General features: G+C 42.2%; 1 protein-coding gene and 1 long non-coding RNA gene across 12 annotated transcripts in view; one reads left to right on the top strand and one right to left on the bottom strand.

Moving 5' to 3' along the window:
- USP34 (ubiquitin specific peptidase 34) overlaps positions 1 to 13,773 on the bottom strand; it is a 135,631-nt gene extending 121,858 nt beyond the window's left edge. For all 6 annotated transcript variants that reach the window (XM_074578510.1, XM_074578512.1, XM_074578513.1 and 3 more), the window contains exon 1: positions 13,385 to 13,773. In XM_074578510.1, the coding sequence (XP_074434611.1) occupies positions 13,385 to 13,427 (43 nt within the window). In that variant the 5' untranslated portion in view covers positions 13,428 to 13,773. The remainder of the gene's footprint in view (positions 1 to 13,384) is intronic.
- On the top strand, positions 13,019 to 19,568 carry LOC141740224 (uncharacterized). Of its 6 annotated transcripts, none has more exons than XR_012585919.1 (5): positions 13,019 to 13,209; positions 15,670 to 15,741; positions 15,996 to 16,164; positions 17,710 to 17,814; positions 18,929 to 19,568. It is a non-coding gene; the product is annotated as an uncharacterized LOC141740224 (long non-coding RNA). The 6 variants fall into 6 exon arrangements; XR_012585920.1 differs by having other exon boundaries at positions 13,023 to 13,209; positions 15,682 to 15,741; XR_012585921.1 differs by lacking the exon at positions 13,019 to 13,209 and adding an exon at positions 13,759 to 13,975 and having other exon boundaries at positions 15,682 to 15,741.
- Positions 19,569 to 20,087: the final 519 nt, after the last annotated feature.

Genomic DNA, 20,087 nt, shown 5'->3' with positions numbered 1-20,087 from the left:
CAAGCTTTCGATTACAAAGAAAGTATACAGAGATTACAAAGCCAATATTACAGAGACATAATAGCTTAAAGACAGGAATTAGTAACCCTTTTAAAGTCTCATTTCCTTAGAAAAACAAACTGTGATCACATTACTGGCCTCTGTCAGACACTTAAACTTTTGAACATAAAAGCAATTTCAACAAATATGGCAAAGGTTTGCAAGTATAAGCAATACTGTGTTCTGATGAATGGAACTAGAGAAGCTACTCAAGAGAGTAAGGACAAAGCAGTTACAACTGGTCCCCCAAATATCCCCCAAAGCAGTCATCTGCTGGTTATTCAGCACCTGCATGATTCCTTATAGCCACCACGAGATCAGAAAGGCCTGAAGAACCTCAATTCAGTATTCCAGCGCATGGCATAGTTAAACAGCTGGGAGTAGCACAAGCCTTGGTATGTTCATCAGATAGACAGTGCTTCTAAGATATAACTTCACCAGAACAGGGCAAATCAGATGATCTTTGCTATCTTTAGATATCTCCCTGTTTCCCTGCAAACACCACCAAGTTCTCTCTCTTTGAATCTCATTCTCTTAACATGTATTTCCCTTTCCATCTTATCTCCCTCATCTTCTCTAGCAAACACTTATTTTCCTTTTACTATAATACACTAAGGCAGCCTGAAGCAAAACAGCAGACGCTGGCTCTGAAAAGATGTATGAAATTTAAGAATTGTCATCTTTCAAAAGTGATGCCATCCTAAAGTTTTCAGGTCACAATTGGTTTAAGTCAAAATGCCCCCTTTAGAATGGCCATAGATGTCTACCTAAGCCAACAATCACCCTTGTTAAGAGCATCTTATGATTTCCACCTTCCCAAAGAGAACATGCCACAGCAACTGCTTTCAAGGAGAACAGTTCCACATGAATTTTTAAATGCAGTCAGATCACAATTATCAGATGATAACTTACCCAGAACACTGGAGTTGATTCTGCTCAGAACTACCCAGATGAATTGTATTTTAAATAAACTCTTAGATATACCGCCTCAAACACAAAACACAACTGTGTTGCTTCATTAGCTAGTTCTCATCCAGCAGCACCGCAGCTTTCAGACAAAGCAAAGCCGAAGTTACCACACTGTGTGAACCCACGCTGCGCCCACAGAGAGAGCCACAGTTCAACGTTCACAAATGCTGAGCCCCTGCAGTACTATCTAGCAGTAGAAATTTGACCTGGACTACACGGGAGTGTGAAATACATACAGTTTGGGTTGGGTTATGCCAATGGTGGGAGAAGCAGCAGTATCACATCCAGCATGGAGTGGCATGGACACAGAGAAGTGTAAGACTACCATCAAGCATTTAAGGAGCAGAACAAGCTTGCATCAGTTAAATACTGTGCAATGCTGTAATGAAGGTATGGCTTTTTTGATCACACTAGTACAAAACGATCTAAAAATCAGCTTGTGGATGATGTGGCTGTGACTGAAATAAAATGGGCCAACCTGCACATTGCTCTGGCTTTGCTGGCCCAAGAAGACCCACCAGGAGTGTCAGCATTTTCAGCCCCCCAGCTTCTGAAGGGGCTCACTGAGGCCAGCACCGCACCGCAGGAATGCGCAAAGCCTGCTCGCGTCTGGTGCGACGTCCAGGCTGTTGCATTTCCATGGAAGCCTGAGTGAGAGGAGCAGCGGCCTGGGTCCAGCAGGGTTTATCAGCTCTGCATCAACCTTAGTCAGGTCAGATGGAAGGCCTCTATGAAAAGATCTGTGTTATCTTTGCACTGTACCTCCTAATGCTTCTAGTACCTCGGGATTTTCAGCAGCAAAGATACTGCAGCCTTCCCTCTCCAGCGAAAAGCAAGTTACATATTACTAAGGAAAAAAACCTACAAAGCAATTTCAAGGCATTTGTGCCACTTGCTGGAGTTAAAAAAAAATAAAAATAGTAGTAGTCTTATTTCGGAGTCCTATTTTAATGCAGTATTGTAAATTGTCTCTGACTCCAAGATAAGACATAACAATTCTGGGAAGACTGCATTTTCATCTTTAATATAAAATTGTTATAGCGCCTCTTTTAATTAAAAAAAACCAACCCGGATTTATTTATGTAGTATTCCCATACAATCAAGTCTGCTTGACATCACCAAAACATAGACTAGATGCAGAGAGTCAGGCTGCTCATCATAATATCTTGACAATGGCCACTACAAGTTTCTTAAAGAATCAATTCAGGATTGGACAAGCATTGCATGAAACCAGAACTTCCTAGCGTGTCACTAATTACCCCAAGGTAACTTTCAAAGCTAGGGCTGACACTGTCAATGCCAAAACTACTGCTGGGATAAAGGATTGCTTACCTTCAGTTTAAAATAGAGTACTTGCTTGCATTCCTTCCTTTTGATAACTTAGAAAATAATGTCACTACTTGAATGACTCTGGTTTTTAACTATTTTTCTTTAAACACTCCGCCTCTGGACTTTTCTAAAATACCACTTTGAGGTGAAAACACAGAACTCCAAGTTTATCAAACTATTTTATAAGTAAAACAAAGATTTAATTGCACAAGGTTCCGGAACGAGGAACCAAAAGCTAAAGAGGTTTCCTATTACTCTTAATTAAAAGCAGCAAGGAATGCAAAAATTAAAATACGTACTCCAGGAAGCATTCTATTTTCAAGACAGAACCTTGCGAATTGGTTCAGCTGTACTACTTGGCAGACTATGAATTGGTTACAGAAAACAACAACAGCTTTTCCCCTACACCCAGAAAGAAAAGGCCAGAGCCCACAACTGAGCCACCACAGCCAGTAAGAAGCAACAGACTACCAGCAGATTTATAACAAAAGCACCTAATGACTGTGCTCCAGGTTTTAGGGACAAAATCTGTGAGAGGCAAATATGATTAATTTACTTCTTACAAAGTATGTTTGAGCCTGCTTAAACAAAGAGATAAGATGGATAAATGGGCAATGGGTCATTACACTAAATGGAGCTTCAGGCAATTCATTGAAAGCCCAAGAAGAGCTTCCTGAGCATTTGAACTCCAAGGCATTATTTGTTTTCATCAACACAGATGCAAGCAACCCTCATTCAAAAAGGAGACTAAAATACTGAAAAAGGATAGGCAAGCAGCAAAGTTGCATTCTCTTCCAACTTTCAAACGTATGCTCAAATTTTGCACTCACTTTTGCTAGATAATCTGTATTTAATAATCCACTGAAATACATGGTGTTTTCAGTAATTTATTGGTTAAAGCATAATTTTTAAATTTTTTTTGAAAGCTAGTAGACTGAAATAAGTAAGAGATGGCTGAAGGCAATGTCTGTGGTCTACACAAGTACCCCCAAGACTGCAGTTAAGTCTCATGACAAGCATCCCCCCCAGTAAGAAAACGTATTCACAGATGTCATTTTGATATACACGAGTATTTTGCAAGTCACTTATCAGCAAGTGCACACAGGTCAATATATCCGTAACTATGGCCAGACACAACGTACGAAGCCAACTCACTTTGGCACTGTTGTTATGACTTAGTGAGCTTCCGAGATAGTGATGAAAATTGATCACAAATCTGATCAACTTGACCAGACTCTATCTACTTAAAATACTACATCAGCAGAGAAAGCATCGAGACTTACGAATTTAGACACTTTGTGGTAAAAATTTAATTTCAAAGATTAAGGAAAAAAAAAGTAGAAAAAAGAAGAAAAAACCCACAAACACAACCAATTTCAACCATAAGTAAACTAGTTAATAGTGTATTCCTAACCGTGTAAGAAGTCAGAGACTGGCCCATGCAGTGAAGAATTTACTGCACTGACCATCCTTAAACCAAGCCAAAGAGCTTACTTTTATCCAGCTTTTGAGCTCGTGCTCCCTACTGCTATCTTATACTAGTTCCAAGAAGGAAAAATAAAGTTGTTCACACTCTTGTATCAACTGACGACTACTAGCCTAGAACACAATTCCACCATACACCTCTCCTCTCCAAAAAAACAGGCACCTGAAAAGGGTGGCATCAGCTGTACTATGTAAGCCTTTCACAGAGACCATTTCCCAAATTCCCCAGTAGATTTTGATGTTCTGGCCCTTTTACAACTTTTCTGCAGTTGTCCTCCCTTGCAAACATGCCGTTGCCTATTTCTAGCACTGTTCATAGCTTCTACAAGCAGAAAGAGTGTAGAAGTGAAAGCACTGTCGGTTTTGTTGATGCCCAGAATGAAACCTGATCACTAGATTTGCAAAAGACGACTCTGAAAAACACTAGTTTTTCAGTTCACACACCCCCACATACACTTAAAAAAAAATATTTCACTAGTGGTGAAAACAAAGGGGGTTGTATTGTAACTTAAGTAGAATTTAATAGTTATCTGTAACAAATCAATAAACAGGCAACTGACCACTTCCTGAAAATGAAATTAAGCTCTCATTAAAAATTATCAAATCCCCCCCAAATGAGTTGGGAAGCACAATAGAGAGATAAAGACAATGAGTGTTGCACAACACAGGAAAAAGCAGACACACTAATACCATGTAATTTGTACAGTTCTTGTACCCCATGATTTCTTAGAGAAGGAACACAAAAGAGGCTAACAGACTACCTTCTCAGGAAAAACCCACTTGCAGCTTAAAAAGCTGGACTCTTTTAAGTGTAGAGAAATACTTCACATTTTGAGGGCACTAGTTTTACACAAAGAAATTAAAAGCGATGCACTTCTATAGCTGGAAGAATAAATAAAAAAAACCAAACACACCCCAAACTTTTTCAAGACTTGCAGAAAGCTCCAGTGCTGCAGTTGCTCTTCACAAACCTACCAAAAGCAGCTACAAGAAATCATCCTTGTCTGCTCATTAGCACAGCAGGTATGGAAGTAGCACATTCTCAGCTATTAAGGAATCTATGCAGTACTTAAGAACAGTGTATGTAGTAAGCCTTTTGGCTAACATACTTAAGACCACAGTGCTCTGCTTCACTTTAGTTTTCACCATAAACTTTTCCCTGTTCCTGTATACAATTACACAGATTAAAAACTCTCAAGTGGAATTCAATTAATAAAATAGCGCAAAGAATTTGAGGCTTCTTCAATCTAGTGCGAAGAGAGGCAAAAAAAGCATTGCCAATCGCTTCCTAGACAGGAACTCATGATCTGCATGGATGCCGATCTAGAAATCATGCCTCAATTGTCATGCATTGTTTAAGTCTTATTTACAGACCTTCTACAAATTAGCTAAATAAAGGTCAACACTCAAAGGCGCTTTTTCCACAAGGACTTTTTCTGACAAGTTTCAACTTCTTCAACCACTTGTTCCCACACTAAATCTCCCAGAGGAGTTCTATACATACTCATACAACTACATATAGGTAAACAGAGCAAGTATTACCTCTTCTAATATTACCTGAAAATAGCTATAATGCATTTGCACCAAATTTCCTCAAGAAGTTCACCTTTCACCATACACGCCAGATCTGGAAAATCCCAAAAGTAACACTTTGTAAAACTACAAATAAGCTGGGTATTGTAACCAAGTGTTAAGAAAACCACAGAGATACTCATAGTTCCGTGTCCATGTTTAGCATTCAGACTGCAAAACAATTCCCACACAATGAAAGGAAGAAAGTAAAAAGAATGGCTTCTCACCTATTCACAGATTAGATTCTGGAAACTGCCAATTTGCTACACAAAAAAGTTACCACAATATATGCTTAAACAACAGAAATTAAATGGCCACAACTATGTTTAATTGCAGTACGCTATTATTAGTATAAGCAGCATTCAGTAATCATCACAATCACTTGCTCCTGAGGATGGTAAGATTATTTTTCAGATTGTCCCAGCATCCTGACAACTATAAACGCATAGCTTAGCCTGCAAAAATCCTTACTTATTAGCTAGCCAAGCTGGTAAAACTAACAGATGAGCTACATTAAAAAAAGGAATGAAAAAAAGAGTACATCGTAAAAACCATTCTGTACAGAGAATCTTTCCCTAAGAAACTCTCTTCTATAAAGTGGGAGACTTAAGGACTTGTTGGAAGCACCAAGACACAGATGTAAGCACTGCCATATTCCACATGCAACTTCTGACCGTGATATTTCTCATCTTTTCTGAATCAGACCTGAACAGTCAACAAGAGAATACTTCCATCTATTATGGAAGCTTGTTAAAGGAAACAGTAATATGAAGACACAGAATTATAAATAAAGCAACACTGAAGAATTAAGCAGGGTGGAGGATAGAGAGAAGAACAGAAAGAGCATTCGAGTAAGCAGAACGGAAACTGAGAAATGGAAAAAAAATCACCAGCACAGAAAAATAACAACTTAGAAAGATAACAGAAGAGTTGCAACAAAAATGAGGTGCAGGATAGAGTATGAATATGATCGAGTATTTAGATGAAACTAAATACTCAAAGAATAAAATACAAGAAATAATAAGAACCAAGTAGTAAACACTGCTCTCCCCTTCCAATCTCTAAAATGCCAAATTGCAGACCGCTCATCACTTGTCCACAGAACACGATTCCAGGAAGCAAGATCTGCTTTTCTGACCCAATGTTACTTGAACACGGGAAGACAGAGGCAAACTGCAGCGACACAGAGAAATCAAAGTCGCAAGGAATTAAAAGCCACAAAGTGAATAGTCAGTATTAACAATGAATAAATGTATTTCCCTGTTTAACATGGAAGAAAAATAAGCAAAAAAGAATTCTACAAATTAAAAGAAAGAGTGAGCCTCATAATTCCCTGAAGCCATGCAAGTGCCCCCATGGATGACAAAACAGTCAGTCCCTCCAAAAGCCAATGGATCACCCCCGAGCCAGGCAGAGGGACACGGGGCCAACGTCTGCTCTCCAAGGTACTGCCCCCTCCTCCACAGCTCCCAAGCACCCTCTCACCGGTAACGTCCCAACCACAAGAGCATCTAAGGGCACTTAGAACAGCTAGTCTCTCACAAGAGCCAACACTGACAACATCCAGGATAGCCTAAAACACATTATCTTGGACACATCTCAGGAACTGCTTGGGGCTTCCGTAACTTGAAAACTATCCTGATAGAGGAAAAGCCATACAGGACCAAAAGGTATGAAAAAAAGGAAATTAACAGGAAGTTTTCCTACACTGGGAATTAGATGACTTCAAGTTCTACACTAGTCAAGTATCTTTAAAAACAAAACAAAACAAACAAAACCCAAAAAAATCAAGGCACGGGTTGTTTTTCTTTCTTTCTCGAATTTCATTGAAGTTATTCACATAACTAAGCAGGAATATAACTGCAGATTCTGTGCAGACCCCTTACTAGGAAGGCCGAGAGCATCTACAGCATAAAATTTGAGAATCTCTACTAAAAAGGAATTAGTTTTCTTAATATTACATGTGGTAACTAATGTGAGGATGTTAGCTTTCATGCTTTCTTAAGCTTTAAGGATATTGTAACAAGTACTTATCCAACATAACATTTCCCTACCTACAAAGAGAAAGATCTCAGTAAATACATGTCAACTGTCCATAACTCACAGCAAAACTCAGCAGAATGGGATTTACATAACTAATCTTCAGCATCAGTGATCAAGCGGTTTGAGAAATGAGAAAGAACCAGTCTTCAGCAGCCTGAACAGGAAAAGTTTCAGGACAAAATCATTTTTGATCACATCAAACAACATGAACCAAAATCACTGCACAGAACAAAAGCTGAAATATCTTTCTAAAAATAGAAGACTTTTAGCTATTAAAGTCACAGAGTTCTCCCTTCAACTGCTTTACAAACAGCAAGTTAAAACTACTTTATCTTAGTGTCACCTTCCCTTTTGCTTTAGAAAGTTCACCCTTAGAAAGCATAGAAGTTCCTCCTTCCAGTTTTTTTTTTCTCTGGTTACTCTGATTCATTTGGAGTAACACTTCACCACAGTCCATGATAACTGCAATTTGGCAATACTGCTATGAAGGAAAAGTTATTTTCACTTTCCTCTAAGTCTGGCTGCTCATCTCCTTGAAAGGGGTCAAAGACAAAAGTAAACATGAAACAATCACTGAATTTGAATTTTATAAGCAATTGAGCTTCTTTTCTTCAACAGGAGACAGTAAGATTTAGGGTAATGTAATTAATAAAATTGGGCAGTTACCCCAATAATTCCTCCATAGAGTCTAAGCAGAGGTTCTGAACAAGGAAATAACATGTAAGTGGAAAGAAAACAGGAATCTTTAAAAAAAAGGCCAAAAAAAAAAGTGCGCCATGCAGAAACGACTGTTTTACAGTTTTGCACAAGAGGAATCGTCAAACAATCAAATGAAACACCAGATCTGCACTAAACACTAGGGGTAGTCAAATAATCAATACTGAAACTTATAGGCAACCACTGCACAAGTGACAGCAGTTCTTGTGGACCAAGTGATGGTAAGTATGCAATATTTGTAACAATCTTCTTATAACATATATTCAGTATCTAAAGTAATACACGAATATTCACAGCATAAAATATTCGTCCTCTCCAGATCCCAAAGAGCAAACTGAACGCTGCAACGCTCTGGAATACGTCAATTTCTTATCTACCTCAAGGTGAACATTGCCTCACTCAACCTCTAAGTCCACTCTTTGTACTTCCTAGATGCCAGAATTATGTGACAAGAAGTCAAGTCAAGCATCTTCAGCATCCAAACTCTGGGCTATCCTGAAGCTATACGAATAGTAAATAGTACACCGAGTTTTTTGTTTTGGGTTTTCTTTTTTATGTTTTACTAAAGGTTTAAGAGCAAATGTAACGAGAAAAACGGCCTGCAAGCTTGTGTAGTAGAATAATACCTGGAAGCCTCTACTCATCAATGTGAACTCATTTTATGAGGTTTCAGAGCTGCTAGGAAAAAAAAAATGGACTAAAGAGGTAATGACCGAAGCAAGTGAAGCAGAATGCTTGGAAGAAAACAAACTTAGTTCCCAGAAACCAAGAACTGGGAATAACCTAGGCCTACCAAAGTTACCTAAGCCAACAACCGCTGCTGTATAATAAAACCTATTTATCCATGGTGTAATTTTTTTTTCTTACTTTTATAAAAACCAAACCAAACAAAAAGAACAAAACAGATCTCAACCAAAACCATCTACAGAGTTCTAAGTCAACATACAGCAACACCAGTTGCAGTCCCAAAGGGAAGCCTCTTAGGCAACCAAGACCAGTCAGCCTCTCTGGGACGTGCCACAGCCAGGACTATAAGCACAACTGACTCACAACCAGTCTGAGAACTAGATTTCCACTTTAAGCTAAGAAGAGGTGCTCCCAAGCATGCAAAGACAACCTTACACTCAACAAACGCTTATCACGGAGCATCATGTACTCTCTACTTCGAGGTAAAACCTGTGTAAGCGTCCAGTGATAACATGGTTCTATACGTAGTTCAAACTGTTACTGTGGCTTCAGGTGTGATACAGCGACCTGCAAGACTACGGGTGTAAACGACTTGAGGTGGAAAAATCCATGTTTAATGTTACATTTCTGTATTTTCTGGCTTACTTTAGGGTTAAGACTATCTGGATATCTGCACAGTGCCTAGCAAAACAGAACTATCCTGATCAGGGCCTCTGGACCACAGCATAATGTAAATATTACCAAAGAACAAATGTAACTCAATATAATCCCTCCTAGACTGACAAGAGCTGGCATCCAAAGAAACCAAGGAATGCACAGTGTGTCAATATCAGGGTTCATCTTGGGATACAGAATACTGTAAACTAACATTAAAGCACATAACGTCCTCCACACGTTTTTCCTGTAGAAAGTGGGTACATTTAAGTGAACCCCTATAATTAATGCCATAAGAATCTGTTCTTAAGTCTTCTATAAATAAGTGCCCTTATCTTTAAAAGTAAACAATTGTGTCTTCCTTTTTTTTTCTTTCTATTTAAGGCTACTAAAAATATTTATGTTCTGGAAGATCATTTCAGAAATCAGACGAGACTGTATAAAGACTTTACTCCTATTAAACCCCTGCCTGGGAAAACATAAGTGATGCTAACATACCTAGAACACTCAGCGAGAAATTGTAGACCGTTTACTCTGAGCGAACAACAAATCGTCTTGCCATGCAAAAACTGCTTTAAAGCCTGGACATTTCATAGAGGAACAAGTGTTTCACTGAGTTCCTGGGTCAAATAACAACTTGAAACTACTACTGCTTCTCAGGAAGTAAGTTCAAGATCAGGGAATTTACTGGGTTTCATACTTCATATCAAATGCTGAAAAGAAAGATGCTGGAAGGGGGGAAAAGAAAAAAAAACCCAAACAAACAACCAAACCCAACACTGCTGCTTCTGTCCATAAAACTTTGCCTGCTTCTCACGCTTAAGCATAGCAATGAAGCTTTGTGTTAAACATATATACGCTTACATATGGATCTAATGACCAAAAAATAATTTCAAACTACAGGTTTCCAGTTCCATAAGACCTCAGATGGCCCTCAGGAGTTCCACAGAAGCAAGCCCATTGACTATCTGTTACAAAACCAAGCCTAAGGACCTGGCATCTTGTAGTAAAATGAGCTCTAGCAAGACATAACCCTGGGCCTACACAAGATTGCTGCCAGACAAAAGCTCCATCTCTGCGTGTTGTTATGGGGTGTGGATTAATATTGTAGCAGTTTACAGTGGGACTAATATGCTGATAATAAAAATATGCCTGGCTGTTTGCAGAATTGTTCAATTCCACCCTTCTGTCATCCATAAACTGGTAACTTCTTCTGAAGAAAACGGGAGCTTCCCACGTGTTCTTTTCAAAACAGTACATTAAAGAGTTGTTAGTCAATTCACTTTTTAAGTGACCTGTCATACAACTGATACCAAATAATTATTTTGTAAACATCAGGGTAAACGAAGACAAAGGGTGGTATGTGTTCTGTGTAAAAATATTTAGTTTAGCAAGAAATTTCTAAAACAAACTAGATTATGTTTCCTGGACCTCTTTCAAAACACTGTTTCAGTAGTTTCAGTGAAGAGGCGATCCCAAATGCTCAGCGGGCAGAAAAGGAAACTGCTGGCAGTCTCTGGCTCACACATTTTGGGCATGACCTCATTCTTTACTACCACTTTTCATTTTTGCTGCAGTGTTTTAAAAACCAAGGCTTGACATTATCTTTGCATGCTACCTTTAATTATTACTTAAGAAATGCAAAAAACACAACTTGAAGTTATAAAAGAAAGCATACCTCCCTCATAACTCATTCTCATACAGTGAGAAGGTAGGTGGCACACACAATGCACCATCATGTATGCCTTCGTATCCAAACACACACACAAAATAGTCATGCTTATTTGAAGCGTGCCAAACCTAACGTTATCTGACCAGCTTTTTTGTAAGTTAACTATATAGCAATAGTAGTGCATAATTTCCCAAATAAATTTAACTTAAAGTGCCAAATTTCCTTTTCATAAATGGCAGGTTTATATCTTATGTTATACAGAACCATTAAATTATCCATACCCTAGTTACATATTTTTAAAAAATTGTTAAAGTGATTTAAGACATTGCTTTATCTATAAGGGAATATCTAGCTGCCCAATTACCTTAAAATGGTTCTAAAAATAAATTCATACTGGTATTGCAGAGATTTCTTGAAATATCAAATTTCATGTTACAACTCTTTTTTGTTTGATCATACCAATCTTGATCAATTTTAAACAATGATTATTTATCAATCTATCAAAACTAAGCGAAGTTATCTCTTCCAACAAGCAGTTGTCATCAGTACACCATTAATAGTTTAGTCTTATTTTGAACCTACTGTTTAAATAAGCATTCAATCTATAGTACCAGCATATTCTCCACCGCTCCAGTTGAGAAAGATAAGATATACATGCTAAATTAAGTAAACATCACACAGATTGTTCAAAACAAGATATTGGAATTGCAAGCTTAGCCAAACTTGGCAAACAATTTTAACAACCCAACAGTTCTCCGATGTTAACCTTTTAATCTGATTTATTCCAGCCTCTAGGCTCTCCTGAAAGTTAGTTTTACACATACGTATTTACTTTTCAAATAAAAAGCTGGCCATCACCTGAATATCATATTTCCCCAGCAAGAAAGAGGCCAACATTCAACTATCATAGTATCTACTAATACATCTTAGGAAAGAACACACACCACATGCAACTGGGCCTCACAAGAGTTAAGGAAAAGAAAACTCTATCCAAATCCTGCTCCAGGAAGCATTCTGTGCCTCAGTTTATTGGAACACAATTTGCCCCTAAGCAGACCGCAGCGTACAACCAGGAAAAATGCTTAAGATTGGAGATAGCTAAACTTCCCGCTAATCACGAACTTCAACTGGTAAGTTCGTTAAATTCCTCGGCATCTCTGGAAATCATGGTTTTTAGCCTTTGTTCATGAAGCAGTGCACAGAGAGGAGTCCCGGGGAAGCGGGGAAGGTACCTTGCCTGGCAGGGAGGGCCGAGAGCAGGTTCTCAGGGATACCCGAGGCCTACTGCATAGGGGTAAAGGGGATTTCGTGCCCCGAATGGAAACGGATCCCAGCGGTGCCGGGGGAAGAATACCTGCCGTATTAACCCTCCCGGCTCTTTAGGGAACACCTGTAAAGAGGAAACTTCGGAAGGATGCAAGAGACCACCCCTTAAGTGAAGCAGCCGGCAGCTCCTTCCCCCCCCTCCTCCTTCAACGCCAGCCCGGCCCTCGCAAAGCTGAGCCGGGCTCCCTGAGGCGCCGGTTCCCTCACAGCCCGGCAGTCGCTTCGGAAAAAAATAAGTACCCGAAAAACCACCTCCCCCCCCCGCCCCACCACACCGCGAGGGGGAGGGGGGAGGCAGGATCAGTCAGAGCCGCCTTGTCTGCCGCTTAAGAGGGACCCAGCCCAGGCCCGGCCTCCAGCTGCTCAGCAGCCACCGGAGCGGCTTCCAGGCACCTCCTCAGCCCAGCCGGGAGCCAGCTAGGCCCCGCTGCGGCTTTCCCGGGGATGCGGGGCGAGGAGCGTGTTCCTCACGCCGACGGCAGGGTCACGTCCCCGCCCGGCCCCACACGCAGACACCCGGGGGGCAGGCGGGAACGGGGGAGAGCGGGAAAAGGAGGGGGGGGCGGCTCTGCGGAAGGCCCGGCGAGGACAGCCCCTCGGCGCACCCTCCCCAGGCCGCAAGTCGCCCGGCACGGAGAGGAGGGGAAGGGGAGGGGGGGAAGGAAAGAAGCCGCAGAGCAGGGCAAGCTCTCCCTCTATGGCCACCCCGCAGAGAGGTAACCCCGCGCCCAGGAGGCCCGAGCGGGGAAAGGCAAGGGGTTGGGTGGGGGGGGTAAGGAAGGAGATGGAGCGGGGTTATAACCCAGCCCGTGTAGAGGAGGGTACGTGGGGTCCCGGCCCGGGGCAAGGAGTGTTGGGGGGAGGGTAGCGGGGGAGGGCGGCCGCACTTACTCTCATTTAACACCTCCAGCAGCTCGGCGCAGCTCTCACACATTGTTCATTAACAGCAGCAGCCGCCGCCGCCGCCTCCTCCCGACCATTGATTGATCCACTCGGTGCTGCTGATTGATGATTGATGGGGGCCGGGGCGGGGGTCAGCCGGGGGGGAGGGGAAGGAGGGGGCGGGAAGGAATAGGAAGAGAAGGGGGGGGGGAGGGGGAGAGGCAGGGGCCGGTCTGGGATCCGGGGGAGCGGGGGATGGGGCGGCTGATCAATGCAAATGAGCCTGTGGCGGCGGCGGTAGCGGCGGGGAGGAGAAGCCGAGTCACTCACTGGCTCCCAGTGACTCCACGCGCCGCCATTTTGCTGAGGGGGAAGGAGGAGGAGGAGGAGGAGGGGACGGGAGCGAGGGGGGACAGGGCGCTCGGGCTCAGCTCGGCAGTTTCCGACCAGGCGGGAGGCGAAGGTGGCCGAGTCCCTCCTCCCTTTCCCTTCGCCCCGCCTTCCCACCCCGGGCCGAGCGGCGGGCTGCCGAGCGGGGAGGAGGAGGAGGAGGAGGAGGAGGAAGGGGGCGGGCCGCGCCGGCAGCCGGGGCCCGGTGAGGTAAAATGGCGGCGGCGGTTGCGGCTGGGCGCGCGCCCGGGGTAGGGCGGGAAGCGTGTTTCCCTGCCCTCTTCCCGCCTCCCGGGAGGGGGGGGAATCTCCTCCAATAACGCTCCGCTGCCCGGTTACTCCCTTATCATTTTTTTTTTAATTATTTTTATTTTTTTAAATGTATACGTTGGCCGAGCTGGAAACGGCCTGCCGGAGCGCGGCGGGCTGGCGAGGAGATGGGGTTGGCGAGGAGAGGGGGAGCAGCGGCGGCCCTCTGGGACCTCCGGCCTGAAGGGAGCGCTTGCTGCCGGCGGGCTGTGCAGGAAGGGAGCTTCCTCTTTTTCTAGGCGGGCCCTTTTCGGGCCTGTGGGTAATTCCTGACGGAAGAGCCTCCGTCAGCCATCTCCTTCCCGCCCAGCCGCGGCTGAGGGGAGCCGAAGGGACGGGCAGGAGCGGGGCCCCGCCGGCCTCCCGAAAACGGGGGGCTGAAGTGCTGCGGTAGCGTTGTATGCAGATAATTACGTTATTTTTACCTCCTATGTGGACGAATATTTGACCCTGCTTCCCCCCCTCCCCCGCTTTGGACGCTGATCTACTTTGCATATTAAATGTCTAATGGCAAGTACAACGTCTATAAACAGTTGGAAACGCTGGAAAATGAGGAGAAAGTCCGTCTCCTGAAATAATCCAGATTTCTTAACAACCGAAAAGACTTCATTTAAAATTACATAATTTATGCAGATTTACAACTGCAGTTAACTCTTGGTCGCATTTTGAACAAGTTTTCAGACCCCCGGAAGACACGTTTTCAAGCAAACAGCAATTTTACATACAAGGAAAACTGCGTGGTGTGGTTTTTTGGGGTTTTGTTTTTTGCCATCTATTAGCCTTGCACACTCACAGGCTCACTGGTCCAGGCACACGGAATTGGAATAGGCATCTGGTGAGGGATCCCTGCTGCTTTTTCTCCCCTAAGCAGGGACTTCCCTGGTACCAGGCAGCGTTTTTTATTTCTGTAGTACCACCCAGCGGCGAGGCGGTGCATTACTCGGAATGCCTCTAGTTTACTGACTTGTACATAGGATTAAGGAAACAAACCTATTAATAGCCGCAATGCAGATGCAATATAGCTTAGTAGAGGGTAAAATAAATCAAAATTGCCAAATTAGGAAAAAAAAAATGGAGGGCTGTTCTGAGTTCCTCAGGGACTGACTTAAATGGAAACAATATACGTAACTCTGATGTCATTGTGGAAATGCAGTTCTGTCTTTTTTTTTTTTTATTTATTTCCATAAGCGTGTTTACACAGGCTGATAACACCACTGGTAGTTGTATACGTAGCCTCCCACTCAAGTGCACAGAACATTCTCCTAACAGTCCTTGAGGCATCAGTTTGTTAAGCTAAGCCAAAAGAACTCCACTACTCTTTAAAAATAAGAGACAAGTTATTGTAATCAAAAGATCTAGCCTCAGACACAACTACTGTGGAAGCCAGGAATATACTAGAATGATCTTTCACCCAGACTTCTTGTCACTACTTGTTTTTTAAATACTTTCCAAGTTGGGGTTATTCTTAAACATTCCCTGCTGAAATTTCCATTGACTGAATTAAATTAATAGAGAAAATTAACTTCTTTGAGAGTCTACATGAGATGCGGATTCCTTTTTGTCTGTTACTAATTCACATCACGTGTTAATGCAAGTGTCTTTCAAAGAGGATTTCTGAGAATAATGAAGGACACCAATCAATACAAGAGACAGGAGGAGGACTGTGTGTAAGTAAACTAAAAAATTCCCTGAAACTTACTACTGATCTTTCTTGTTATATGTACCTTAAAGATGTTTTAATTCCTGACAGTCATAGTGAGAACAATATAAACAATGTATTTTCTATTGATAGAAATCTAACCACCATTAACTAGTTATTTAACTAGTTTAATAACTAAATCACCACACTGGTTTAGTTATTAAAATGACACAGAGGTACTGGACCCTGTCGGACCTTTTTTGGCTGTGTGATCTCTTCCAGACAGCCTGAAGACTTGCATAAGGGAAGACTAAAAGAGCATTCCGGACTATCACCGCGATCACATTTTGCTTGTGCCTGAACTAAGGTACCAGCCACCTTTCTTTTCTACGGCACTGCTTTCAAAACTTTGGGATCCCTCAAAGGTGGACCAGGGGCTCTTACGTTGTGTGTACGTATGAAGTTATTTTTCACTTGATGTGCTTTCTTTCCTTCTCTGTGTCAGATTATTTCAGTTGTCCATCTTTTGTATGTCATTTTTCTTCCACAGCTTTCATGAGTTGTCTTTGCAATATCTTACATGGTGTTTTCTCAATCGTATCAGTCGTCATGTGCTGGAATACCCTTTACTTCTTACCCTTATCAAAACTGAATTTGTGGAAGTTGGAAGCCAAGAGCTGTACAAAGAGAAACTTAGAAACAAAACTTCATCACACCAGAATAATATAAAACCTGTATCTCCAAGAAGTCATGCTTACTCACGTCCTTAACCTTTAACATTATATCGCACAGGTATTCCCACTAGCGTGTAATCAGGCTGTACAATATGAGTGAGTTGTCTGCATCTGGCCAAAGACCACATTTTTTGACAGAGAGTGTAGTTCTACAATCTGCATAATCGGATTTGAATTTTCCCTTTTCTTTCCCCTCTTCCTTCCTTATACAGGCTTTGCAGTAAATTTCGTAACAGAACCAAAATCAACTGCCAAACCAACTTAAAAGATAGTTTTTCTGACCAATCAGCTCTTTGATCTGACTGCAGCACCACATAACCACCCGAGTCAGCACAAGGAAGGGGCCGTTTGTGGCGTGGCATCACATGCCAAGCTCAATGAATACAACAGAAGAGTATGGGTGACCTTGAGTCACTCCTGCTTTTGTGCAGGCTGGAATATCGCCAGCTAAATTCTTTTTATTGCACACAATAATTTTTTTTTTTTTTTATTTTAAATGAAATGTTAGCTTCCAAACAAAAGGCAATGGGAGCTGTAACTGGCCTGGTTATAGTGGTCATCAGCCTCCCACTCTTCTACATGTTTTTTCTCTTGACCTTTATTCTCTCCTCATGTGCCGTCCTTGCAAGGTCATTTGATCCCTGGGAGACCGTCGTTCCTTCCCTTGACTGTGATGCTCCTAATCTGGAAATATTTGCTCTGGTAAACTGCCAGCACGGTTCTTCTAGAGGAATAGCTTAGATAAACACAAGACCCGAGCAAAACTGAAATTCTTAATCCAAATTTAGGACTGGATTAAGAGTTTGGTAACATATATACATATACTTTTCCAAAGTTAATGATGTCCTACTATATCCTAACACTGAAAAAATACTGTAATCCTGTTTTTCTTTAAATTTAAGATGGAATTCACCAAAAGAAAAACAAACAACCAGAACAAAACCAGAACCAACAGCCCTGAGGTGGATTAGGGGCCGAGGTAGTAAAACCGATCACTGCCCCTCTTCCTTCCTTGGGACACCTCAGGCCCTCCTAGCCTGCCTCGTACTTTCTATTTTTAAGTCTTCATTCTCTTTATGAACATACATAGTTGGTTGTTCAACCTCAGAATAGTAATTGTGGAACGTGAAAGACTTAACTGAAACGTTTTTAAAAAAGTTTTTTTTAAAACATCAGTCACATCAACTACTTTAACCAGAGCTTTGTCTTGTGGGGGATGAATGAATTATCTTCCCTTTGAACTTTCTGTCGCTCTGCTGTAGGTTCCCATTCCTGTAGCAGCGATAGGCGAACGGATTGCACGTTTGACTACCAGGGATTCCAGCAGAGTCTAAGAGGAGACGGGAGCTGTGACAGCTGGAAAGCAAGTGAGTAATTTCTGCTGTACAGAGGATAGTGTCACAAAGATGAATTCCAGCCCGTCCAGTTAGATCTGTTCTGGAATGATGCTGGGAATGGTTGGAATCCATTTCATAGGAAATCTTTCATTTAACTAAAGGAAGTAAGTCTCTGCTAACAATGAAACTTGGCCGAAGTGCAACAGCATCACTTTAAATTTACACACTTTAAGTTTCAGCACTTGACTTTCACTGCTCTGTTAGCATTTTAAACTTTTTAACAAGGTTCATGTCTAACTAGACTTTGATATCACAGCACCCTGTGAAGACAAATTAGTTTGTCTTACCCCAAATATTAGAGAATACACTCAAAATAATTTATAGCCCTGTTAGGTCAAAAACCTGTCACGTAAGACTAGATGATGCTCACTGCACTGCCAAGCTACATTAAACAGCTTGCTCCAGAATCAGCTGTCTAACTGGCTGCTCAGCATTTTAGTAGGAAAATAGCCTGCATTCTAATAAACATTATTATCAGCTATTGGGTGTGGCAAGAATCAGGCTGTACAGCCAGGTAAACAGGGTAAGCTCCGCTTTGGAGTGGTTTCAGACTGCATCTTGGAGCCTGTCTCCGCAGCCGCAATCTTGGTTAAGAAAGATGGGCACACGCTTTTTTAGCAGGGCCCGTTGCAATAGGGCAGAGGGTAATGGCTTTAAACTAAAAGAGGGAAGATTTAGACTAGATATAAGGAAGCTATTTTTTACAAGGAGGGTGGTGAAACACTGGAACATTTGTCCAGAGAGGTGGGAGACATTCAAGGTCAGGTTGGGCGGGGCTCTGAGCAGCCTGATGGAGTCGAAGGTGTCCCTGCTGATGGCAGGGGGTCGGACCAGATGGCCTCCAAAGGTCCCTTCCAACCCAAACTATTCAATGATTCTGTGGTTTGTAATTCAGTTGTTCTCTTTGAGTACTTCTGTACCCATAGGGGTCTGGTGGAGATTTGCTGTCCTAACTTGAGATTCAGTGCTACTAGTCTACGCTGCTATTTCCAGATGAGGCAGCCTGAGGATTATACCCACGTTCTTAGCCTCCTTCGGGGATATCCTTCACAGTGTGTGTCAATCTTCATTTTGATTATTTCAGCCGATACAGTAGTCACACATGACCGGTCATCCCTTTGATTTGAAAGCAAGACAACGGCTACTTCAGCATCAGCACCTGAACCATCTTACCAGTCAGAGAGAGCCCAAGACAGCTGCTGCTTTTTTTTTTTTTTTTTTTGCTAATTTTGCTAATTGCAAAGATATGAGCCAGTTACGAAGCTTGATGCAAAAATGCTCAAGCCAGATGTAACACTAAAGAGATGCCACAAGAAAAAACTGGTGATTACTGCCTGGCTATACGTGTTAAAATAACCGGCAGTGGTAGTGAGCGGGCTGCAGTCAGCCCTTCGCAGCACACACACACTTAAACCTTGTCATGTTGTCACAGCCGAGAAAACAATTTTAACTCCTCTCTCCATCCTCCAACATAAACTGGCCGACCTTTCCTGATAGACTTTGCCGATATTACAGAATCCACAAAAGACTAACGACAGACTTCAAGACTTAGAAAAAACCTTGAGATTTAAAAGAGCTAAGACTTAAAAGGTGTTCAACAGTAAAAAAACCAGGCCCTTTCACACCTTGGGGACTTGGAAGAGACTATCCGATGTATTGCTTAAAAAAAAAAAAAAGTGCTGTTTAACTTGCAAGGGGTAAATAAAAGGGAAAACGTGTCTAGAGTTCATCTTTGACTTCTGTCATTCATCCATACTCCTAACGTCCAGAACCTTGCTCCTCAACCCCATCTTTCCTTAGCGCTCTCTTTTCTTGCACCCACTCACAGCACAAAGCAGCGCTCACAGGTAGCGGAAACACGCGTACAAAGACCTATAGCGGCACGCGGGGCAGGTACATGTGAATGAAATCTGGGATTTCATGTACTTGGAGTAATTAAGGTGCATCGTATGTGCAATCTTACCTGAAAAATGAATCCCTCAGCTGGAATGGCTAAGCCTTTTCCCAAGGAACGCTGCTGGCCATGATCAGCCTTGGACAATGAAGCAAGGATCTCCTAAGTCTACCCCAAAATAAGTTCACTGTCAAGAAATCAAGTGCAGAGGTGCATTCATGAAGGGAGAGGTATGTTCTTTTACTCATTTTTGGCACCAAAAGTTATTTAAAAAAAACCCAAAACCCTATCTCCAACATTTCAATTTTTGCTTCATAACATTTGGAGACAAACCTACTAAGTGGGGAGA

This window comes from Larus michahellis, chromosome 3 (assembly GCF_964199755.1).
Source record: "Larus michahellis chromosome 3, bLarMic1.1, whole genome shotgun sequence".
NCBI classification, from domain to species: domain Eukaryota; kingdom Metazoa; phylum Chordata; class Aves; order Charadriiformes; family Laridae; genus Larus; species Larus michahellis.
This window is presented reverse-complemented; position numbering and strand designations above follow the sequence as displayed.